Consider the following 25,646-nt stretch of genomic DNA (forward strand, 5'->3'; position numbering starts at 1 on the left):
TCTTCCTCTCAGAATTTTGCTCTTGTCCATATTGATTTTCACACCGAATCTTCAATTGACAGAATCATAGAATCATTTAGACTGGAAAAGATCCCCAAGATCATTGAGTCCAATGGATCTCCACCATGACACCTAGACCACAGTGCCACATCCAGTCATTTCTTGAACACTTGAATGTATTTCTTGAATTTAGGGGAGTGGGGCACTTTGAACTTTTAATCCCTCACTCTCCAAAGTGCCTGTCCCCATCCCAGTGCTGTACTGTGCACATGTGGAGTTTATGCCATCAACCAGATAATTAATGAACAGAATCCCAGACACAAGCCAGCCACAACCTTCTCACAGCACACCACTGGGACTTTGCTCCTCCAGCACACATTTTTAACCAGCTTTGCTTGTTCTCTGCGGTAATGTCATTTAGTTGGGGCTGTTTTCAGTTGGGTTGAGGAGAATGTGCTCATGTAGTGCTCTGCTGAAAGCCCACAGACACAACTTTATCAACTTTCTTACTTTCCTCCCTCTCACATTCAAGGCATATCATGCCCTGCAGCAAGTATGGCCAAAACTACATTCAATTTGTCTCCCTACATCCTCCCACAGTCCTTCATTGCTACACCCTAAAGCTCTGCACTCTTAAAACTCTCCCCTTGTCCTCACACCACATCATGTGAGATGCGGCACAGATTCTCACCTCCACACTGTGAAAATGCTGTTCTCAAAGGCTGCAACATTAGCTTGGTGTGGTTTCAAGGATTTTTTGACCTGATCCACACAAGCAGAGATTCTGTATTAAGGGTGCTGGAGCACGCTGTACAAACCTGTCGTTAGGATGGTGAGTGTGGTGTCTTTGAGCAGATCCAAGGTCATATGCTGGGCAGCACAGGACCTGCTGTCTGTGTCTCGTGGCCTCAAGGCCAGTGTCCCATTTCCTTCTGCTATATTAGTATATTAGTCTGTGTGCTTACATTCATTTTCACCATAGGATTTCCACTTTGATTCTGAGGTCACTGAAGTCTCCATTCCATCTCCTCAGCTTCCCCCACAGCTGACAGATCATCTGTTCTTGAAAACCCACAGAGCTATGCCATGGTTCCAACTTCCAGTTGCTAGTCCTGCACCATTTGCTGGCCTGTTTCCCTCTCTCTAGGAAGTATCTTTACCTCTGTTCCTGAGCCTGGCAAGAAGTTCTTGACTGTAATTGTCCTGCCCAGAGCTGGGAAAGGTGCCTCCATAACACTCCTCATGAGAGGCTGCACCAGGGCTGGGGAAATGCCCCGTCTCTTCTCAACCTCATCCAAGATCTGAAATAAAAGCATGAAGACACAAAGACATGCAAATCAGGAGGAGGGAGATAACATCAAGATAACACCTATCTATGTCTTCTCCTTAATCCAGTACTGAGATGGAGCTTTGGATCAAAAGAAAGAAGGCAAAAGGTGCAACTGAAGACCCTTGATTTCACTTATCAGGGGAAGCATGGCTCCACTGAGCTCACTGTAACGCTGGAAATTTGCAAACTCCCCACTACACTCAGAGTCAGGACTCCACCTTTTAACCTCTCTTGCATTCTGGGAGTTCTGCTGAAGGAAGAAGGCAAGAGCTGACAATCTAGTTTTCCTACTAACTGTGCTTTTGCTGGGTTCTGGAATTAGCATGTGGTTGCCTCACCAACACCATTTGAGATCCTTTCTCCAGCTATCAGCTTCCCTAATCCTCATTCATTCAGGTGCTGGCTTCACTTTCAGGTCCCTCTTGACCTACAGCAAAAATTCCCTCTCTTTCTCCCCCCTCACCTTAGAGAAGAGATTGAAGCATCCAAGGCGACTCACAATGCAGTAAACTTCTGGGAGACGCTTCCCTTTTCCACTGGGCTTTCAGGACAAACACAAACACACAGACAAAAAACACCAAGGAAATGTCAGAGTTGTAACTACTGCAAAGGTAGAGTGAGTGGTCCCTCAGTTGTACATCTCACTGGCTGGCTCAGAAACTGGCAGGCATTTGATAGCATGGTGATGATGACAACCTGGCTCAAACCCTGGTACACCAGAAACAGTGAGGAGAAATGGCCACATCCACAGTAAAGTCCCAGCTTACCCCAATCAAATGACAAAGGCAGAGCAGACTGATCTACAGAGACAACTCTGAACCTACAGGACCAGCACAGGTTTAGACAACTGTTTAATAGTTATCCAAATCTAAAGAGGATAAACCCTGTCTTCGGTTCAGGGATGAAACAACAGTCCATGGTCATGGTAAAGTGCTGGTGCAAGAAAAATGCAAGAGAGTTATGTCTGGAGTGGAGGATGGGATGCAGAGAGGGACTTTGGCAATGAAAAAAAAAGAGCGAAGCTGCTCTGTTGCCTCTCTTTTCATTCCACACTGAAAGAGAGGAGCAGCAGCTATCCACTTTCCAGAATGGGTGCCAGTAACACCAACCCCACAGAAGGCTGCACCACTAGGAAAAGAGAAAAACTCAGGGATAATTACCAGCAGCCTCCTACAATACCCAAATCTCCTGCTTCCATCTTCTCCCGTCAGGACAAATGAGAATGTCTCACTGCAGGAAGAGAAACCAGAATGACAAGATACTCATCAGCCATATTACCAGTCTCAGACACACAAATCCAATTAACCCCCAGTATTTCTGCATTTCCCATACACCCCTCTCAGAGCTCTGCCCACTCAGAGCTCTGCCCAATCTTCTACCATAAAAGCTCTTGTACTTAATTAGCTTGATATAGAAATCTGTTTCTCATGAATCAGGATACAAAGCACAGTACTTACCTGGCAAACTGATGGATGGGGGCCCAGTCTTTTGCATCAGGGAAGCAAAACTGGGGAATAGCTTTCAACTGATCTTCTGCCTCACGCATGAATTTGAACGAGCGCTCAAGCTAGCAGAATAGAGAGAAGGAATGTTTCCAATTAGTCATGTGGGGATGGAATGACTTCAAATATTTTTCCTGTGACAAATGAAGAGGTGATGACAGAAGCTAAGCTTCTGCCTGGAAGATATTAAAATTTCCGTGATTCTGGCTCACTTAATCTCTAGATATCTCAAGGTAACTCTGTGCTCCCAATTCCACCAAGCCTGGCCTCTGCAACACCTGCCTCTGCTATATTGTGCCTCTAATCTGGGACACAACTCCAGGCAAGGGGCAAGAGAACTGAAGTCTGAGAGGAGCTCTGGTCACATCCCATTTACAGACTCTCTGTCACACTGGTTCCGTGTTTCTTCCACTCCTCCTTCCCCATTTTGAGCTAGGCTGTCACCAAAAGCTGTTCCTTCCCTTTCAGAACAAGTATTTTCTCTCAGCCTTCGGTTTTCTTTAAAGAGGAAAGGGGAAGAAAGGGAATAACTACATAAAAGCCATAGCCAAGTGCAGCAAAAGATCTAAATCAGCTGCTCTTTCAGAAGTGAGCGATACCATGGCAATCCTCAGGCAGTGACTGAAGCCCTCCCACTATCTTCAGTCTCCCTCAATAGTGACACAGCAGAGGGGTCAGTGATACAACATGGTCAGCAGAGAAGCTGCAGCTCCTCCCGCTGTCCAAGTGCACCACTCGATCCGAGACAGGTCAGGCAGACCTTCAGTGGGAACTGCTGGGTGACCTCAGGGATGTAGGCAGCCCCAGCCTGCTTCTTGTGCAGCGACACCACGACGAAGTACTCGAAGAGCTGCCTCTCCTGGTACTCGATCAGGTCCCGCTCCAAGGTCTGGTACCGCGGGGTTTGCTTCAGCCGGGATTTCACGTGCACCAGGCGCTGGCTGTGAGCTACCGAAACAAGGAGAGATTCTGACTTAGTCTGGCTCTTTGCACAGAGCATCAACACTGCTCTGCACAGACTGAGGGACAAACCTGAAATCACCTCATTGCAGTGGTTCTCTCGGCGTCTGACTAAGAGGTGGGAACCATTTGGAAGCTGCAGATAAATATTGACAGAGATGGGCCATAATCTTGTGCCATCACCCTGAAGAACTCTGGCAGCAGAAGGATTTAATGGATAGCTTTTACAGCTGAAGCAGCCCAAGATGAGATATGGGACATGATGTAACAGAATGTCCAGGCATTCAACCTAGCACTCATTTATGCATTTTTCAAAGCCAGCACAGCGAGGTGACTGACCACCATTGTTCAGAGAAGGCTGTGGGCAGCAATCCCCATGATTTTACAAGACCAGCACTTGGGTCAGGCCAGGGCTCTGCTGTCTGAGTAATGCTGGGGACTCCCAGCTCCAGCACACAGGCTGGGCTGTAGGCCAACAGCAAAAAACTGTGAAAAGAGGTGCCAGTGAAAAATGCTGGCTCATGCCAGTTCTTCCTGTGCCCAAAACTAATCTCTCAGTGCCACGCTTCTACAAGTTCACCCAAGACAATGGGAAAACAAGAAAAATTGCCAAGCAAGCTGTAACTGCAACACACACATGAGCCACGGGACAATAAACATTCCAGCATGGAAAGTAATGAAAAGTTGCCTGCTGAGAAGAGACCAGATGAGATTCCCTGAGACCACCCCCCCGCTTCGTTTTACAGTTGCATCCCAAATTAAATCTCCATGATGTCTCCCTTATCCCTGCTACAAAAGAAAGAAAGAATTAACTACAAGCAGAGACTACAGCATTCTCACAGCTTTGCTTTTTGGGAAGGTGGGTGGCAATGCAACTTTTTGATGGAAATAACAACCAGAGACACTACAGGAACTCAAATACATAAGATATCTGCTTGGGAGACAGGACTTCCTGAGAGATGGAATATACTTGTTGATCTTTTGTCTGGTAAAGCTGTGCCACTCATGGACTATTCCAGACAATGCAATTTAAAGCAATCTTGAGGTGCCTCTCAAACCAGAAAGTGTAACAAACCCTAGACAGGTAAAGGCCTGGAAAGATGGCTGGCTTAGACTCCTTTCTCTTGTCACCTACTATGTTATTTGCTCTAGGGCTGTAAAGCTTTCAGGAGTGGTTCCTGTTTCACCTGGGACTTGAAAAGGAGCAGTGTCACAGCAATGCTGAGTGCTTCTGAAAAGCTTGCTCAAGATCTTCACTGTTTATATTCTAAAGATACCAGAATTTTACCGCTGTCATCATGGCAGAGTTTGTCTTCCAAGATTTTTCCTTTCTGAGGGTCAGCACTTCCAGCCCTGACATACAGCCTTATGATTTACTGAGTCTCAGATCATGTACAGTGACTTGCAAGCAGAGGCAGCTGGCTGGTGTGATTGATGTGTTACACAAAATGTACAAAGTACCAAAAACAAAAGACTTGCTAAATCATCTCACTTCCCTATTTAAAAATAGGGAAGTCAACAGTTCAATAAGGCATCAAGCAAAATACAGGTGTAGTTAGAGCAGACAGCAAGTGGCAGAGCTCCTGTTTACACTTATGCAGATTTGCATAGTCACTCAGACCCAGGTCTGGATCTGGATATTGTTCAGAGCCCAGTGCTGCTGGATTTGAGGTGACTTCATATGATCTCCATCATCTTCTCTCTAGGGAGTTCTGAGCTGCAGTTACAGAGAAACACAGGATTATGCACATGATTCACTATGGCAACCAGCAGCAGACAAGAGTTCAAGTCTTCCTGGCCACATCTACACATCAGCCTTTCTCAGCTGAATCTGAACATGGTCTGTATTTCACTGCACCACATTTCAGGAGGGTTGTGAATGGAATTTCTGCACCACCCTGGTAAAAACCCCTCTCTCCTGTCTCCAGGCTAGCTTTAGAAAAGGTAGGCAGTGGCAGCAATTTTCAGCTTGAACTTGCCACCATACCAATACAGATAAAAGATTTCAATGCAGAAGAAAGCAAGAGCATACAGTAGTTCTTGAGTGGGAAGCTCTGCTCACAAGAGGGAACTCAGTCTGAGCTTTCACTTCTAAAAACCTGGAAGAAGGTGAGAACAAGCACTCCCACTCATAATGCAGTGTGGCTGACACACAGCTCAACTGCTGCTCATGCCTGTCCTTTCAGCTGGGAACTGAACTGACCTGCTATCCAGATTTGATGTGCATGTGAGTCAGAAAACTTTGGAATGTGAGGGAGTTTCCATCTTGCATTCTAACTCTGCCAGCACTTTGAATTTGCCACACAAATTCCCAAAAGACAGCAACATCCCCAGAATGTCCAGGGGTTAATTATCAGTACAAGGCTTCAGGAGAGCATTTTGGAGACCGGTACACTACGTAATTCTACAAGAGTGAAGAAAGAAATGCAGTGTTTTATCCCAACCTATTCAGTGCAGGAGAGTTTAACCAGCAATAAATCACATAGAGCAAACTCTGTTTTCCTAGCTAGCCAGTCTGGCTGGTGGCTTTTCTCCCATAGTAAGCATATGGTGAGGTGTCTGGACATCCAGTGCCATGCAACACTGCTTCTACCAGTCTGGTCACACATTTCTGACTCTGCACTTAGAGAAATCTCAATGTATTTCCTCAGTGTCCAACACTCCTCTTGGGAAAGTCAGTCAACAAGGAGCTTTGATGGGAGCTGGAAGAGATGCTTGTTTTGGGCTCCCATAGCCCTTTGCCCATAGATTTTCTCCTGCAGTATTAAGATCTCTGTCTTCTATGCCGAAATAAGGTCCTTCTCCAAAGGCAGAAAACAAAGGAGAGATCTTGTCCTAGGTGCTCAGAGCAGAGTTTATCAGGAGCTATTGCCTTACCTTTCAGCTTCTCTTCAGTGTCACTGTCTGATTCACTGTTTTCATCTGTAACTAGGAAAGAAAAAAAGAAAGAAGATGAATTAAGGAAAGTCTGTTTACAGCTCTGCATTTCTTGTCACTGGCATGAGAAAGCTGGGCCTGGCAACTTCAGGGGGAAGCAGTTTAAGTCTCAAGGGCCTTGTTCTTTTCAAGGATGCACATGCCCACAGATATTCAGCTTACCAACCGAGGTATCTTCCCATTCATTCAGGGGAAAAAACCATCCAAACAAACAACAAAACCAATTTTGCACAGCCAGAAGAGCTGCATAAAGAATAAAGTGCCAGAATGGTATTTTATCCAAGTCTGTATAAGCACAACGCCAAGGCAAAATACTCATTAATATGCAGTAGTTTGTGAGACATGGGATAAAATCAAGAAAAGAAAGAAAGAAACAAACAAAAAAAAAAGTCAGACTGAATCAGATTCAAGGTCTATATGGTCCAGTAATCTATTTCTCTGAATGATACTTTAGGGAGGGGTATAAAAAGTCTGGGATGTTGCCCCTGAAAGTTCATATAAACACCCTCATCCACCTGTGGCTGTCTGTGCTTTATGAAATAGAATAAACAGTAACAAATAATTGTGGGAAACAAATAGAGGTGGTTGCCTTTTGCTGGAAATTAAAGTGTTTTGGAAGAAAATCCTGTGTTGGAAAGACACAATCATTATTTTTACAGAGATGAGATGCTTAAAAATAATTGTTCTGAAGTGTCTGAATGCTTTGGGCAGACTGTTAATTGACAGTGGGAGGCTGAAAGTCTCCATCCTGCTATGATGGAGATGGTCCTACAGTCAGTTGTAGAAACCCTGATTCCCAACTGAGGCTATTTGTTTATTGGGATGGTGAAAGAACCAGGGCTGTTCCAAAATCTCCTGTCTTCCATTGGACAGTTCACTGAAGCAACACATTCCCACAAAATATTTTGATCTCAACAAATCAGAGTTTTTGGACAGAACATTCCTCTCCACAGCTTCCAGCATGTTCCAGAAATAAACATCAAAAAGAGGGGACATGTTTGGTGTGACCTGTAAGGTTATCATGCAAAGCCATGGAATGAAAAAGCAAGAAAAAGCAAGAAAAAGCAAGAAAAACAGAAAACTTCCATTTTAACCAAAGTCTTTTGGGGCAGAGGAACAGCCCTTATCTTACCAAAAAAAAAGAGTGCAAACCCCAACTGAACCTTAGTTCAGACTGGAAGAAGTGCTAGAAAGTGTCACATAAACCACTAAGGCAGTCTAAAGTGCCAGGCAAGTCCTCAGAAAGTCTTAGATGCAGGATAATTTGAAGCTCCTTTACCTTTCCCTGAATTGCTCTCTGTAGACTGTGACAGTCTCTTGACACGTTTCTTTCCCCTCCGTGCCTCGTAAATGGCATTGATTTTCAACACAAGCTGCTCAGCAAACACACAAACAAACAAGGTTAATTTCTTCCCCAGGCAAGAAATTGAGTTAGAATTTCATGCAAAGTGCTCTTTATCCCAACCCTGGCCATACTGAAACTCTTCACTTGATGGTGCAGGACACACAATTCCCAGGATCTGTGCTGGTACACTCTGGTACAGCAGGAGCCCAGGTAACAAACCCTGATGAAAGGCCACACCTCAATGCACTTCCACGCTGTGCAGCTGTATTAGCTTGACAGAGTCCATCTCTCCACACCACGATCCATGCTCCAGGGAGCACCAGATGGTCCCTTGACAACCTGTCCTGGTCTGCAGGTTTGGAAGCAGAAAACTGGCTGGAGGATGACTGAATAAATTGAGAAGGGTGGAGGCCAGTGATACTGAAATATTTTACACCAGCGGTTTCCTTTGCAAATCCTGTAATCCCTGTGCTCCCAGCTGACCAAGAGGGAGGACATTTCAGTGTTGGGCAATGCTGCCCTTAGTGGCTCATTCAGTGCCTCTGGTCTTCCTGTGCACTCCTGAAGGGGAGGAGAATTGCAGCAGAGCCATGCCAGGCTTCCTGCTTGAGCAGACCTGCCTCCTCCTCAAGGTCTCAGGCAGGAGCAGCAGGATAGGGCCACAGCATTCAGATTTGTTCCATAAATAATTGGAATAAATTCGGATTCCAGATTTACTTCCACAGGTCTTGTGAGCTCAAGGTAAGACAGGCCCAGCACCAACTTGGTCAGGCAACTCTGGATACAAATATTTAAGTGGGAGGCAGGATGATGTGACGTGAAGTGCAGCCTTCACCCAGATGCCCAGCTCAAGCCTCAGGGAAAGCTGCCCTTGACACAGCAAACCTCATTTCTGAGCTGGCCCTGAAAGACTGCTGAGTGGCACACTGTGGGGTAAATAAATACTTGGAATCCTCTCTTCAACTGACATAAAAGTATGTGTGAACACTCTGACAGAGCTGAAGCCCATGCACAGATGTGAAGACATAGTGGGAAAGAAACCCTAAACATTTATAGTCTTTGGCTCATTCCTGAAAGGTTGAGGCACACAGAGAGCATTCAAAAATCAGATATACAAACATGAACCCAGATCTGGCAACCAGGAAACAAAGAAGATACACAAACACATCCCTTTTTCCCCAAATGCAAACTGTGGGTTTGGAAAAAAAGTCACCACAGACCGTCCCTGGTAGCCTCTGCTTGTCCTGCAAAGACCGGGATAAGCAACTGTGTTTTTATAACTGTGTTTTTGAAACATTCAATAGATAGACTGCTGCCAAACCTCATTTGGACTGAATACACATCCTGACAGATCTGAAAGAAAATAAAATCTAAGCGGAGTAATGCTGTATCCAAGTAAGAAATAGGAAATGTTGCTGCAGAAAATACTCATAACTGCAGACAAGTCCCTTCTGTCACTTAATTGTCATTATGTTCATTGCTCTCCTACAATCACACCTTCCCTTAAATTATAAACAGCCAGTGCACCAATCAGAGTGAGCAAAGAACAACAGATTTCTGGGGGGAAACAAACACACAACACACAGACAATTTCTGACTGTCCCATCCAGGAAGCACAGAAAGAAGTATGATGGGGTACATCTTTTGCAAAATATGAACTGCTTTCTTCCCCTCCGACATACTTCTACCCCAAAAATTACAATGCCTTTTTTTTGTTTTTTTCCCTTACTATGAAATCTCAGATGGAAAAATAACTTCTTTGAAAAGTGCAGACATGTTTGTGTGTCTTCTCCTTCAGGCAGAAAGGGGACTAAACACAAGTCAAATCAACAGCCAGGACAGCAGCTGCCTTGCAGGGATGCCACACACTGGAAACTAAAGAAAACCTGGTCTCATACTCACATTCCTGCCTGGAAGAAGCCAAACACAAAAGACAAATATTTACCTTGGGAATCTTCCTTCTCCTCTTGCCATTCTGAGAGTCTCCCAAGGAGAAGAAGGTGTCATCTGGACTGCTGGGGGTCGAGGGAGGGCTGATTCTGGATGGTGACCCAGTCCCATCACGGCTCAGTTTCCGTATGTCTGGCAGTTTGAAACTCCGCCGCTCTGAGTTTTGCCGGAAAAACATGGGTTTGGAAAGCAGCTGGAAATGAAGAAGGAATGAATGACCACAGTACCTCATGTATCTTTACTCTGTCATATCAGTAAATCCAGGGGGGCAGCCACAGCACTCAGTCATCAAAACAGCCTGAGAGAGCCCACAGATTTCAGCACGTGCAAGAAACCCATACAGCTGCCAGGCTACAACTTGACCAGCAATTTAGTATCCCATTTTCATTCCAGAACAGAAGGGAAGCTCAGGGGCTGGCCAAGAAGGCCTTGCTCCAGGGTGCAAAAAAATCTCCCAGGATTTGGGTAATCCAGAGGCTGGGATTGTGAACAGGACAAGACCAACCAACCACAAGCATTTGGGATAAGGAGCAGCTAGCCAGGAGGAACAGAGAAGCAGTGAGAGGAGGCAAAAAGCACTGTCAGTATGGCTGCCTTTGACAGGAGCCAGAATCAGATATTTCAAAGGGTACAAGAGACGCTGCTAGACAATTATGGAAACTGCTTTCCTCCTAAACTCATTAGCAAGTTTGGTGGGAGTACAACAGAAGATGTTTTAGTAGCAGAATAAAGTTCCTAAAGTCTCTGACCAAAAATAGCATCAGAGAAGTAGAAAGCTCAGCTCCAGATAAAGAGGAACAAACTACTTCTCACCAGAAAGATGCTCAATAAGAACATTTTTAATCTTCTCCTACAGAATTTCCCAGTAGTTATGACAAGGTAAATTGCACCTTTTGTGGGAACAGTATCTGCGCTGCCAGAGGACGTATCTGGCATGAAGAAGTGTGGGGGAGAGCTATCCAGCCTAGTTCTGAATAATTCACAGCAGCACCGTGACTGTAGCTGAGGCAGCACCACCATCTGCCTCCATCAGCAGATATACTCAGCAGTTATTAATTAGACCAATTAATCCATTCAGGTTAGCTCAGGTGTCTCTGGATTCGGCAGAGGATGCTCAGGTCACAAAAATGTTTGCCACTTATAGAGAAGCCATGGAAAAATGAGGCTCTAAGGAGTCTTTGCACTGAAGAATCTCATTCTGCACTAGGGATATGAGCTAGCACTTACATAGTAATCCTGAGAGTCTGTCCAGACCCATTCCTCATCACTGCAGCCCAGCCAGGCTCTCCAGCAGGATGAAGGCTGCAGGTGCAAACCCATTAGCTGCCAAGAGAGCTGCAGCAGCATTTCTTTTCTGACCGATGCAGACCCTGGCTTTTAGATGGCAAAGCACTGTAGAGTAACATAATTTCTGCTGTTCAGCTCTCCTGCTGGGAACAGTATCTCTGGGGAAAGGCATTCCCGTGCAGCACCGCAGCCCCTTTTCCATAGCACACATGGTGGGAAATCTGGGTGCAGGGGTGATGCAAATCTTTCTGAGGGAGATCAACCTCATCCCAACACTCAAATACATGGTCCCTTGCTGTTCTAGACCTAACTAGCAACAAGGAGAATGGATTGTGAACTACAGAACAGTTTTTACTTTCAAGAGCTGAATTATCCAAAGACACCTTAGTTGCTGATTAAGCTGGTTGGAAAAGAGCAGCATGTTAAGGAATACTGCACATAAAACTTCTGAAAATGTTGGATGAAGGCTCTAATAACAGTTGTTACTTGGACAGCATGAGAAAACCCTTTGGTCAGGAAAGCTGTGTTTAGATCCTTGCTATCCACTCCGAACCCATTTATTGCCAAGATGACTTTGGCTGTCATGCTGTCCATGCTATCCCAGGCTTGGATTATTTAAACAGGCAACATGAATCAACCAAAGAAGCTTGGGAGGCTGAGCAAGCAGGGCTGGCCTTGGTAAACCCTGAGCTCTGAGCAAGAGGAGCCAACCAAAGTTTTACCTCTTCTTTTGGTTCCATGGACAAGGAGGAAAAATGCAGCAAGCTGTGAGCTGGGCTGTGGTGGGGATGCCCTTCTAGCACTAGCTCTCCAGCCAGGGGACTGGCACTGTGTTACCTGCAAATTGTCTCATGGAAAGAGCAAAAGAGGCTCTTGAGGGGGGTGGGAGGGTGCTGCAGAGGCACCTGGGCACCAGCATGGGCAGACTGCACTGCCACAGACACTGAGACAAGGCTACTGCAGGCCTTGATTACCCAAATACTTCCATGCCCTCTTTGAGAGGAGGAAGGTCTTCCCACACCACCAGGGAAGGCAATCCTGGAGTGAAAAAAAAGTGAAAGCAAACAAACAATTTATGTAAGGGAATGCTGTATTGTTTTCACCTCACTGAAGGGCAGTAAATCCCCTCGTATCACACTGTATTCTGTGGCAAAAGACATAAAGGAAAAATCCCTAACACAATGAAGGTGTCCACTTTTCCCACAAAGGACCTAGACTTTACCCAAAAACTTTCTGGAGCAGAAGAGATGGCCACTTGAATCAAAGTACCTTTGTGGGAGTCCCCGGTACAGAGGAGGTGGGGGATGCTGGGAAGGTCAGGACACATTTCTTCCCCAAACAGCGGCTGTTGGTCTCAATGTCTTCATAAGGGTTTTCCTTTGATGGTGGATCTGCAGCAAAAAAAACAAAAGCAAAAGATTTAAGTGAGGAATATTTCTGAGGTTTGCCATTAAAATCTGTTTAGGGATCTGGTGGTCTTCTCCCACCTCCCACACCAGACCTGTTCTCAAGCATTCCTGCAATGGCTGCATCCTTTCCATGGCCCTAGAGGTCCAGCTGCTTGCTGGACAGTGTCCAAACCCTGACACAGACAAATGCATCCATAGAAACATATCACAGATACTACAGATGGGAAAGACCCTGCGAGCCCTCAAGTTCATTCTCCTGTGTCCAGAAGAGCTGTGATGTTCTCATGTACAAGTTCATAACTATATTTCTTAATTTCCAGTCCTCTGCTTGGAGGTGCTCAATGAAACTGTGAGCTGAAGCCTAGCATGAAGGTCTTCTCTCTGTTTAAAGCCTCACATTTAGGGGGATGATATCTGGTTATTACTTACTTGGGGCTGAAGTGATGCCCTGCTCTTGGGCTGACTGCAAGAAGATTGAATCCATGCTCTGAGCATGGATGTCTAGCACGGAATCCAGATTTGAAACACGTCTACCAATCACGGAGACCTCAGTCTCACACGCTGTACTTTAGAAAGAGGGAAGGATTAAGCCACTCAAAGTCAGGATGCTCTTGCCCTGGAGAAGGATGGGGGGGAGGGTACGTGGGACACAATGCACACCTCTTTAGTAGATGTGGGTTCCTTTCTTCCCAGTAATTCTGGAGATGAGGCACACAACTAATTTGAGCTTTAAACACCCAAAATCATATGTCATGAACTTCTTATATCCCTCTCTTCAGCACTACTAGGGAATGTGAGTGTGTTCAAAAAGAGCACAACTCTGACAAAGCAGGTTGTGACATCTCCACCCAAGCTTCTAAGAAACCACTGACAAAGGCTTAGCCCAAGCATCTGCACAGGCAAATGACATGTTATGAGCCTTGTCTCTTCACTGCCCTCATTTCATGCCAGATCCCTGTGAACAGCTGGGACTTGAAGCAACTGCCTTTCTCTTACTGTCACATAATGCTTGGCTGAGAGCAAAGACTGGAAGTCAGTGGTGCTGCAGGACTCTGTAATGGCTCTGGGATCTGTCTAACCAGTGCACTCCCACCTGCCTGCCCAGCTGGGGCAGGAGTGCAGCTGAACTCTTCAGACAAGGGCAGAAACCCAAGCCTTTCCCAGCCCTGTCCTCTCCAGTGGCTGGTGACACCCAGTGCTCCAGCAGGGAATCCAAATTCACCATGAGAAGGCAAGTGGATGTGACACAGCAAAGCAAGGCTGCACTAACACTTGGTCAGCAAGCATTCTGCTGTCCCTGAAACTGGCTCCACTTTCAAATTTCAACAGCCTCCTCAGTACTGAAAATATACTTCAGCTGTATGCCACTGGAAAATTGGAGAGAAAAAAAGAACCAGCTTGGATTCTGTTGCCTGTCCCATCCTCAAACTGCTAAACAAGTCCAATTAGCTTCAGTCTAAAAGAAAGAACACCATTTCCCTCTTCTTCACAAATAAACCTTGTCATCCATGGGCTAGCTTCCAATATTCCAGGTAAGCAATAATGAACAGGGGAAAAAAGGGTGCATGAAGGAAATCTGTGTGACTTGCTGGGAACTGGAACCATTATCCCACCAGCAGCTGAACCCCCCCAAGTCACACATATGAGTGTGTGTATGTGTGTGTCTGCACGTCCTGATGAGCACATGTGATTGTCTGTGGGCCAGCAGCAGTGTCCTGTGGCTGAAATCTTGGTTCCCCCTCCACCGGTGAGGTTTTCACACGTTGTTTGTTTTGTGGATTAAACTTGTTTGTGGTCTTTTAAAAAAAATAAACTGCAGCTTTTTATTTTGAGTTATCCCTGTCCACCTCTTTTTCCAAGCTTCCATGGTAACACCACCAGGATTGCAGGAACCAATTAAAGATCACTGACTCCAGACGAAGCTTTAACATGCAGCAAGAAAACAAAAAAACAAACATGCTCTATTAGCTGACAATTACCTATAACTTTGTTTTCTTCTAATCTTTGCAACTAAAAGCTGGAGGGGAGAGAACTTTAGGCTGATATTTGAGTTCCCTGCACACTTGGGACATGGGGGTGTGCTTGTGTTTGAATAGATGGATTTTCCTTCACAGCCACTCTGTAATGCTATCCATGTTATTCCAGCTGACAAGGTGACCCTTACTCAGTGGTTTCTGAGACCTCCCATCATGCCCCAATACAAAAACCCCACAGCAGCTACTTAGACACTCCCTGTTCCTTTGGCCCCCCAAGTAAAGAGAAGAAAAAAAGCAAACACAAGGCCCTTACTGCACAAATGAGGCCAACAGCTTCAAAAATGTCGGAGAGGATGGATTAGAACTGCCTTGTCTGCCATCAGTCCCAAAGGAACACGATTCCTTTAAGAGCCCCTTCTCTTCAGGTATGATCAGATTTTATTTGTATCAAAATAATAATGCCTGGCCTGCTCCTGAGAAAGCGCAGCTCCTCCTATGCCGAACAGTACAGGCACCTTTGTAGGATTACAGCAATATGGCAAGAGCTGATGCAGTTATTCCTTTCCTAATCTGCTGACCTCAGCCAAGAGATCCATGCAGCACCAGCCTAGAGCTACTAAAACTCATCAAGGCTTTTTCAAGGGGGACACTTCTATGTTCCATCAAAGGCCACCTAACTCACAATATTAAAAAACACGATATGAGTGGAGAGAGTTACAGGAAATAATCTTCAAAATGGCACTGATCTGACACTGAAGTTAGAGAGCTAAGTAAAACACAATTTCAAAGATTGTGGGACCCAGTTTCTTAATTGCAATGGTACCTGAAGCCATACACAATCCTATTCCTGAGCTGTGGGACTGACTTCAAGGCTATGTTTTCAGGCTGTTCGCATTATCTCAGCAATGACAAAATCACCACAATGGACAGATCAGAGCTGTGAGAATTAATCCACAGGACAAAGGGAAGGCAGAGGAGATTTGCCAGCAAAAAAATAAAAGCTGCTTCCCATATGCCTTAGGTTTATCTTTTGAAGCTGATGAGCTTTGAAGTACCCCATCCGTTTTTCTTATTACTTGCCAATAATATGTGCAAAATGCGTCCTGGTTTACATTTGGATAATAAACACTCTTTATTCAGCACCTCTGCTGAATGCCTGCTACTCAGGACTGGCAGCCAGCTCCCTTCCCTGTGCTGAGCTCCTACCCAGGATGTCTTCATAGACGTTCTCCTCAGATAAAGTGCGTGTGAGGGCCAGCTTGGTCTGCGCGTACCAATCCACGCGGCCGTGCTCGGATGACGACTGCAGCAAGTCTTCAAACTCATACGATTTCCTGCACCACAGAGTGGGGGGAGGAGGAGCAGAGAGGACAGTGATGCAGTTAACCAGCATTTATAACCAAATTACAGCTAATTCACTTCTCCAACGTGCGACACAGCTGGCAAAATAAATTACTTGAGAACATTTCACTGCCTCATCCCATATAAAGCATGAAAAAGCAATACTGAGATTGGCTGTTTTTATCAGCCACACAAATAAAGGCATTTGGGGGTGCCATAGATAATCTGGGTTGTCATGGCAATAGCACACTGTGAAGATGCAAGTGTTAAATGGCACATCCTGGAACACTGCACAGAACCTTAGGACATGAGAGGTCCCATTTACAGCACAGATCCCGCCCGTGAAAAGAGTAAGAGGGCCCCAAAATCTACTCTGAGCAGCACAAAAAAACAAAACTTGCTTGCAGAATGGTAGGAAGGGTAAAACTATGCCCTCCAAGAGCAAACCTAGCAAGTTTATATTTCCTTTCTGCAACAGAGCCAGGAATTTTTAAGTGACGATTTATCCAGAGGGCACTAGAAAAGCTGTGTATTTTATGTCCTCCACCCCAAAAATGTGTGACAGTCGTGTGGGAGAGGATAAAAGGCAAACAAGCAAGCATTCCAGAAGAATATATACACATGAGATTCACTGAGGTTTACTATGGACAGTGAAAATGCTGCAGTAGAGACTAAAGATTATCATTCCAAACACTGTTCCAGACCAGCTGCGGTCATTTTGTAATTAAGCGGAGTTTCTGCTAAGAAAACCAAAACAAAACCCCAAATCCCTCAATTTTGGGCTCGAAGGCTAAACCATGTAATACAGTGACCTTAAATCTGCCATGACTTATCCCTCCAGTTACCCTGTGGAGTAGTGCTGGCCACTCATACATTCTCAGAGAGATGACTGAGTGCTGATTATGCTGGAGATTCTAAGCAAAAAGGGAGGATTTGTTCCTCTCAGAGAAAGATGATTAGGTGGGACTCCAACATGAAGACCAACAGCTTCACGAAACACAGCCCCAATACCTGTGGTCAGCGTTGTTCTTGTGCTTCCCGCTCCAGAGCCTCCTGCTGACAGCTGATGGAGGAGGAGAGGAGGGCAGAGGAGGGGGAGGAATGGATGGCAGAGGGGGCAAGTTTCTTTTATTCCTAGCTGCTGGCACCCAGTCCTCTTCCCCCTCATGTTTGAAAGTCCGCCGGGGCTTGGGCAGTGGGTTGATGAAGGGCTTCTTCTCTGGCACCCCCGGCTCTGTGTACACATTCTCCACTGTGCAGTGCTTGGATTTCACATGAGAAGTTCTTATCTCCTCTAGAGTCCCAAAAATTGGCTCACTGATTTCAGAGTCCACGCCAAGAAGCCTTTTGTTGAGCTCAGCCCCACATATGCCCTCGTGGCCCTCAGGAGCGGTGTGCCCTTGTGTCGCCTTCTCCTGCAAGCACTGTGGGGAATAGTAAGTACCCGGCAACTGTGGCTGCAGCTCTGCTGAGCCATCTTTCATAGCCTGCTCTAGCTTCTTGACCTGACTAAGCACTGAAAGATTCTCCTTCTGGACCTCCCACTTCCCACCTTTCACCTCTTTGCATTTTCCAGGGCTGAACTCTATTTCCTCATCCTTCTGCGTTTCCCCTTTTCGCTCTGCTGCTTGCCCTGTGCCTTTCTGAGCTCTTGCTTTCCGCTCATTCTCTTCGCCTGCCCCTTTGCACTCCAGTTCCCAGCTCATAAGTCTCTTGGTCTCTGTTTTCCGAGTCACCAGTGCTTCCCCACTCATCTTCTCAGTTCCACAAGGCACCTTGTGCTCCTCTTTAACTCCTGGCTCCTCCTCTCTGCGAGGAGCAGACTGCGTTTCCTTTTTCCCTTCCCATTCTGAAATTTTGTCCTTGATGCTGAAGGACTTATTCCTCAAGCCAATTTTTCCAGGTGACCGTATATTCTGAGTGCCTCCTATCTGTCTCCTGATGATTTTATTGTTTTCTTTGACATTCAGATCCACAGACGGGTCACTGATGATCATTTTAGGACTAAGCATGTTCTGCTGAAAGCAGTCAAGCCTTGGATCCAGCATCAAGTTCTCCAAGGCTCCCAGTGGGTTCTTCACCACAGAAGAAACTGGTTCAGCTCCAGGTGTTAAACCTAGGGCAACAGAGGAACCTTCAGAACATTTCTCACTCAAAAATCCACACAAAGGTTTTTCTAATTCCTTCACAGCTGCTGTATTGTTTTTATCTGCAAGCTTGATCCTGCATATCAAAGACAAAAAGGAAAGAAACATTCACTGCCATTGCTCATCCTTGGTTTAGTTCATCAGCTCCTCAAACTTTAGTCATAAAGCTGATGACAGATGATGCTCAAACCAAGCACTTGACATGGGCTTAGAGGGGAGGATACTCAGGAAAAGGTCCTTCTAGCCAGAACACACTGCCCTTCTCTCATTAAAACCAAGACGAGGTTTGAAATGGAACCTTTCTCTGTGGAAGAAGCAGGCTGCAGGTGAGAGAGGTATTTTTTGTACATCAGACATGCTGACACCAACGAGAGCTTCTCCAATGTGCATGTATGGGTGTGCAGAAGTGCAGCAGAGCTTTGGACATCATCAGGCATTAAGCAAACAAATGCAAAATGGACCACTTGCAAACAACAGCAGAAGTACTGCTGTTTCACAGAGGAGAAAGCATATGGTGCAGCTGGAATTTCTGTTGCTGCTGAGAGGATCTCTCAGTCCATCCTAATGTTCCCCAAATGCATACTGATGCCAAAAGACTGTACTTTTACTACTCTGTTTCTATGGGCTCTAGCACCCCAGCCCACATGTGCAGCCAGGCACACTCCCACAGCACCCAGAAACCAGACCCAACATTCTCAGATTAAACATCCTCACTGTTTGGGTCCAAAGTGCAACAAAAATTCCAAATATCTTTAGCCTAGAGATTTCCAAGTGTGTGATATCACACTTGGGATATGGGATGGGACCCATGGGCTATGTTTTAATGTGGGAGGAGAGAGGGACAGTGCCTAGCAGAGAGACTTCCTTCCTTTGGTTTTCTTTGTGTTGAGGATAATAAACACAAGCAAAACACACTGGCACTGGAAGATGGAAAACTCTCACCTCTCAACAGACTTGCAGACAGCACCCCCAGACTTGCTGCTCACATCGGCCGCCTTGCTTGCTGTCATCATGTCAGCACACAGCAGGGCAGCAGGTCACCTGCAGACAGACACAAGGAAGAAGCATTGCTCTCCACTCAGCATCCTTCTCTTTTCCTTCCACGCACACATACACATTTCTCCTTGAAATCCAGGAGAGGAGCCGAAGCAAGACATGACAGCTTTCTGAGGACAGCCCAGGCTTCCTCCCCGGCAAAATGGGAAGAGGGGTGACAGCAATACCCCTTGGAAGCCCAGTGAGGAGTTGACAGTTTTTGAGGGCAAAGATTGTCTTGGACTCAGCATCAATTGCTACACCTTGAATTAAATATGGAGCACATTACAAGAAGGCTTTTATTGCTGTCAAAATCTCCTCAGATTTAGACTTTTTTCCCCTTGCAGAAGACTAAACCAAAACAAATTTTATAACAACCCGTGTTAAGGCCGCAAGTCAGAAGTGGTTGTTGGGCATATAACACTGTCACAGCATTTGAAACTTGGGATAAGAAAACATTTTAGCCTGAAGAGACACTGCACTGCAGCCATTGATCTTCTCTCCGGTGGCCCACGTTAGCCTGCTACTGATCTCATTTCAGAGGACAACTCCTTGTGGGGATAAGATAAGTCATTCACATAAATGAGTCATTCTGTTTGCCTCATGGTTTCTAGCACTCTTGGAATGACTGTCCCCCTCTTTGAATGCCACTGCTACCCAGTCAATGCAACAGACTCCATCTCCATTTTATTGTGCTGCAATGCTCTCTTTTGTTAAATAGAAAACAGAAGAATTACTCTGTTACTCTGCAGCACCATCTCTGCTCACTTATCAGTGTGGTCTGCCTGCCCTAAAGCACTGCAATGACAACAAGCTCAGCATCTTGTAGGCACTACTTGGAAAAGTCTCTCAGGTCTCTCCACCAGCTCGTCTGCCAGAGGCTGTCCTGCCATGCCTGCCATTTGACCAAGTGCCTCTCATCATAAAAAAAAATACAGCCCACCACACCAGAAACAGTAAAGAACAAAAGGATCTCTCATTTCTACAGTTCAAAGTTTTTGGGCAGAGAAAGGAAAAAGGGGGGCAGGGGGGAAAATCAGTTTTGTTTGTTCACAGTTTTCTCTCCCTCCTTTTATTCCACATTGGCAATGTTCCTGAGGCAAGGAGTGAACTCTGGGTCAACTCAGTGTGTACACACTCAGGGAAGCTCACTGCTAACCATTTAGCAGACTCTCTTTTCCCAGACAATAAACCCCCTTGGTTTCTCTCCCTCATTAGTAACTGGAACAAGCACCCACTTCACTTCTAGACACAGAGCAGCCTTGCAACACTGTCAAGAAAATTTACCAGCCCAAGGAACAAAATCTATTCATCCATCCATTAACTGTTATGGATTGAATATAATGAAAAACTAACCATACTTGTGGCCTTGGCCAAAGAATGACTCACCCAGGCAGCCAAAGCAGATTCCTGCAAAGCTGCAACAGAGTCTGCTCTGCACTTGGTTTACAACATCCCTAGAGCAGGGACAGTTTCCTCACTCAGCACTCTTTTGGTACCTTGCAGCTCCTCATCACTGCCTTTAGCAGTGAGAAATACAACATTTCTTGTGTCCACACACACAGTCCCTGTGGCTGTGCTGAAACATCGAGTGTTTGCTGAGGACAGGCTCCTCTGTCTTCATAAGATCACTCAGATTCTCCATCAGCAAACTCCATCTCTCAGCCTTTTCCAGCAGCCTGCTAACAAACCCTGCCTTGAAAACGAACATATGGGTACAAGCAGATGTGGCCTCCTGTGGGACAGGCTGAAAAGAAGATGATACAGAATAAGAAGTGCACTTGTTTCTTCTTCTGTGGTGGATGGGACAGACTCCATAAGCCTTGATTTGCAGAAGTGAGTCACAAAGCAGCTGCAAGAGTCTCACGGGAAAGGTGCCCTCAGCATCACCTAGAGAATTATTGCAACAAATCAGCTGGTTCTGCTCAAAAGAGTAAATATTTATCCAAACACGTCAGAAGACACATGAGGGGGAAAAAAGAGTCACCTCTGGAATAAAACAGTGGAAAATATTAAGATACGTCTCAATAAGCCCAACAGTCAAACAATTTCCTGGGACCAAGCACCAGCCCAGTGAGCTTCAGAGGTGATATGATCATCTCTTCCAAGAATAAGTTCACTAGAAATAACTCGCAGGCCTGACCCACAGGCATTGCCAGCACCTGATCAGAGGAATTGTGGTGGCAATGATGGAAAATTGCCTCCAGTAGACAGACAACATCTACCTTTGTTTTCCAAGTTTTGGCTCCACAAGGCACCCAAAGCTAACACGACGGTTTATTGTGAAAGGCAAAAGAAACCATTGTCCCTCCTGACCGCCCACATCTCTCCTAAAATCAACTACACACTACTCTGTGTGCTGGCTCAGGCCCTTTGGAGCATCTCTATGACCTGCTACAGCTCACTGAGAGTTTGTGACAAAGCAGGATGTGACCCCACACAACTGCTCTATAAACTGCCTAGAAGAAACAAGCAGGGCTGAGCTCACTTAGCAGGAGACCCAAGGAGGACATACACACACCCATCAAGCTGGTACTAATTGACAGGTTGCTGCTTTTTCCAAAAGCCACACAAGAACTTTCTACTACCAATGGGAGGCAGAGCTCCATAGAACCGAGCCTGAGGCCACTGCACCTGGCACGTACATCCTGGAGCAGGACATCAAGGCCATGAAAGGGGAGAGAAGATACTGAGCCCCATTTGGAGAACCTTGCCACTGCAATTTACTCCCTGCCATTGTTTGGGGGAACAAAGCAGTCATCTGATAGTGTTTCAAAATTAAACGGGGAAAGGAAGGACAGGGGAGGAGGTGGGAGGAAAGAGGGAGGGGAAGGAGCTCTCAAACCTGTTGGCTGGACCCTGGGAAGGATGTGAAGTCTCCCAGCAGAAGCCTCTCGGCGTATCTCCCACATGCACCCGGCCTCACAATTCCCAGGGCCATGTGATAGGGGCTTCCTGCTACCAAGTGAAGTGAGACCTACCCCGACCTCTCTCTTCCAAACAGAGTTCCTGCCTGCTTTGTGTTCGCAAAGAGGCGTTTGTTTACTGATCTATCATTGGCATGCAGGAAACAGCCTTGACATGAGCTGTAATCATCTGTCTCCAGCAATAGCTGTTTGGCTTTCTTCTAATTTAAGTTTTCCTCCCGCCCCCCTTCCCCAGTGCCCTCTTCCCCACTTCCGATCCAAACGCTTTTGGAGTATGCACATCTGGTTCAGGGCACGGGATACTACACGATGTTTCCAGAGCAACCAGTGAATAAAACCAGTGAATAAACACTCCCACCCTCAAGGGCAGAGAAGGCTTCCAGAGGAACACCTCCAGGGAGAGGAAGACACCAGCTTTGCCCAGCACACTTGGTGCAGTCAGCAGACAACGACAGAAGGCATGGGAGTGCAAAGGCCCCATGGTGGATATTATCAGAACTGCACACAGGTCACACACCAGGAGCCTCGTCCCTGAGAAGGTCAGGCAGTGATGGCAGCAAGCCTCCCAGGCCTCCCTTCTTTGAAGTTTTGTTTGTGGGGAATAAACCAAGCACACCTCAAAGGTGGTTTGGGGGATGGGTATTACCCTTGCTGTGTGCTGGAGGCCATATCTCAAGGTTTCCTTTGTGCCTCCCGAAAATTTCATCCATGTCCACAAGTGGATGCTAGCCACTTGCCACATATGCACAGCATGGCTTCAGAGCAACAGGAGCAACCTGGGGCTGATCCAACTGTCCTCCAAGAAGAAAAAGGACATGTAGTGTTTCTTCTCGGTGCTCGAAACCTGAGTAACTCCGAGCAGCCAAAGCCTACAAGTCACGCCTCCCTTCTCCTTTACGCAACAAAGGGTGCAGCATAGAGACAGCAACAAGGAGGCAACAATATATAACATATATCCACATATAACGAACAGGAAGGATGCCAAGAAGACAAAACACTAACAGGAAAAACATGAGTAAGGGGAAGCCAACAGTTAAAGTCTTCAAGGCTCCCTCCCCCAGCCCTTGCTCTGTTTGGAGCCTGTTTTCCTCTGGGGGAAGAAGCCGGCATGAGGATGCGTGCCTGTGCTCACACACACACACACACACACACACACACACACACACACACACACACACACAGCCACTGCATGGTCCCCGTGCACAGCCCCAGCAGCAGGCAGTGTCCATTTTCCCAGCACAAACACGCTGCCTTCCTGAGGTCCCTGGCAGAGTGTAACCTCAGGGAGTGAACCTGTGCCTAGCCGGGAGGACATGAGCCAAGCCAGGGTGCAGCCAGAGCTGAGAAGGGCAACAAGACCCAGGAGAGGCTCCCTTGGTGAATGCTTACAGTGGAGGAGTCCCAGACTTGAGGCGCCCAACACCAACCCAGCAGCAAGGCATGGGTTTTCTCAAACTTGAGCTCCACAACACATGCCATGAGCCATCTTTTGCTGACAGCCCAAACAGTTTCTCCTCAGACAACTTACACAAAGTCCTCTTCTTTCCTCTCCTGGTCAGTCCTGCAGATGGGCCGCCTCCACAGCAGCAGGGCTTCTCAGTGCATGAAAAGCGTCAATCAGCTCACTCATGAGGAAAAACCTTTTTACCAAGAAGGTGACCAAGACCAGAGAGATGGTGGAGGCTCTTACCCTGGAGATACCCAGTACCCAACCGGACAATGTCCCGAACAAGCTGCTCTACATGACCACACTGTGAGTATGGCGCTGTACTCACCACCTCCAGAGGAGCCTTCCCACCTCAGCTCCTCTGCTATCCTGTGCTGGGCACAGTCAGCTTAGGGCAAGGTGACCTCTTTGCAGACACTGATTGTCCTGGCTACGTGAATCTCATGAAGACTGAAGACACCAACAGCAGGATTGCTCAGTTCATCACACATATAATGGGATCCTAATTGTAGACAATTCTAGATAATCAGGGCCAAGTAATTTGTTAAAGACAAAAAAAGCAGGATAAACTTACGCAAAACGTATTGATGAAGGACCAGTGACTGGGAAGTGACATGCTCCTACAATATCTTTTAGAGCCAGATCCCACACAGCCTCCTACTCCCCTCTCCCCACTCCATTCTAACTTTTCCCTTTGATCTATCATATCTTACACCACAGAGCTTACAAGGGGGTCAAGGGAACCTGTGTGTCAGAACAATCAGTATTTTCAAAGACCCCAAGTAGAACTGATGCATCACAACCTCTGCCTTTGCAGGGGAACAACTCTGCAATGCCAGGAATGCAGGAATGCACCGTGTCCAGTAGAGCTGTGCTGGGTGTTATGACATACCTTTAATTCTGTGATATAATTTGGTCTACTGACCTTCTCCCTCTCTAAGCACACAGAGCAAACTCTGCCTGCTTATATGTCTTTAACCTAACTGAAAGGATGGTTCAAGGCTTGCCCTGCTCCTCCTTTGGCTGCCAGCAAGGTGGTTCTATCCCTGCCCTTGGTAAAAGACATGCCTGATCACATCTGATGGTTGCCATTGACTAAGGGTGTGCCTACTTTTTTCTTCCCTTCTTGCTTTTGCTTTGTATCAGCTCCAATGCTTGTAAAGCCCTTCCAAGATAGGACGAGCTCACAAGCTGCCTGGTTTGACCCCCTAAACCAGCAAAGAAATAAAAGGCAGGGGAAGCAGAAAGTTTTCTGCTCAGATAGCAACATCAGTCACCTGTCTGGGAGAACCTAATGATCACTGAAGCACATGGAAGGAATCATAGAATGATTTGGGCTGGAAGGGGCCTTGAATTGAATTCCAATCCCCCTTGCCAGGGCTGGCAACAAGACTCTGCTTGTAAAGAAGTTAACCCTCAGCAGTGAGAAGAGGGAGCCAGCAGAACCTGCTGTGGGCAATATTAGGGGGTCACGCCGGGTCTCAACTTCATCCCAAGACCATCCTTATTCTGTACTAAAGCAGATGGACCCTTGAGAAACTACACTCATCTCTTGTCCACTACTTCCCTCCACTGATCATTTGCTGAAGGTTGTAGGTCAAGCTCCATAGGGACACCACCAGCATCACCTGCCTGACACTGGGAGCTGGAAGAACAGCACATCTGGTAACAAGGCAGCTCTAAAAACCTCTGCTGACCATGAGCTGAAACTTTCTTCCCACAGAGCCCTGGAAAAGTTAGGGTAGAGATGACTCAGGAAAGGACAAATTCCTGATCCAAACAGCACTTTTGTTTCAAAGCATAAGATACGTTTTAGCAAAAGAAAAGCCTCATTTTTCTTTTCAAACACAGAGGAAGCAGCAACAATTTTCTCCCCAAGCTTCACACTGAAACAGCTGAACCATTTTGGCTAAAGGTTTTCAAAAGTAATTCAGCCAGAGGCAATGCTCAGCATGGAAAAGTGCAGACTGAAACAAAAATAAAATCTTGACCTGAACACAGTAATCGAAAACAGGGTCTCACAATGAATTGTCTTCTGTTAAAGGTGGGGCTC

At 46.3% G+C, this 25,646-nt stretch overlaps 1 protein-coding gene across 5 annotated transcripts in view; it reads right to left on the minus strand.

The window, feature by feature from the left end:
• The window catches only part of LOC131592780 (DENN domain-containing protein 2A-like), a 71,310-nt gene that overhangs the window by 30,276 nt on the left and 15,388 nt on the right, over positions 1–25,646 (minus strand). For 3 of the 5 annotated variants that reach the window (XM_058864527.1, XM_058864529.1, XM_058864530.1), the window contains exons 2-13: positions 19,127–19,225; positions 17,049–18,260; positions 15,903–16,030; positions 12,581–12,702; positions 10,020–10,217; positions 8,009–8,102; positions 6,670–6,720; positions 3,593–3,780; positions 2,788–2,897; positions 2,491–2,560; positions 1,794–1,871; positions 1,161–1,301 (exon numbers count right to left, since the gene is read on the minus strand). In XM_058864527.1, the coding sequence (XP_058720510.1) occupies positions 1,161–1,301; positions 1,794–1,871; positions 2,491–2,560; positions 2,788–2,897; positions 3,593–3,780; positions 6,670–6,720; positions 8,009–8,102; positions 10,020–10,217; positions 12,581–12,702; positions 15,903–16,030; positions 17,049–18,260; positions 19,127–19,197 (2,463 nt within the window). In that variant the 5' untranslated portion in view covers positions 19,198–19,225. Of the gene's footprint in view, positions 1–1,160; positions 1,302–1,793; positions 1,872–2,490; positions 2,561–2,787; positions 2,898–3,592; positions 3,781–6,669; positions 6,721–8,008; positions 8,103–10,019; positions 10,218–12,580; positions 12,703–15,902; positions 16,031–17,048; positions 18,261–19,126; positions 19,226–22,064; positions 22,084–25,646 lie in introns of those variants that run through there. The other 2 variants (XM_058864528.1, XM_058864531.1) reach the window with 2 other exon arrangements.

Source organism: Poecile atricapillus, chromosome Z, assembly GCF_030490865.1.
Source record: "Poecile atricapillus isolate bPoeAtr1 chromosome Z, bPoeAtr1.hap1, whole genome shotgun sequence".
Classification (NCBI taxonomy): Eukaryota; Metazoa; Chordata; class Aves; order Passeriformes; family Paridae; genus Poecile; species Poecile atricapillus.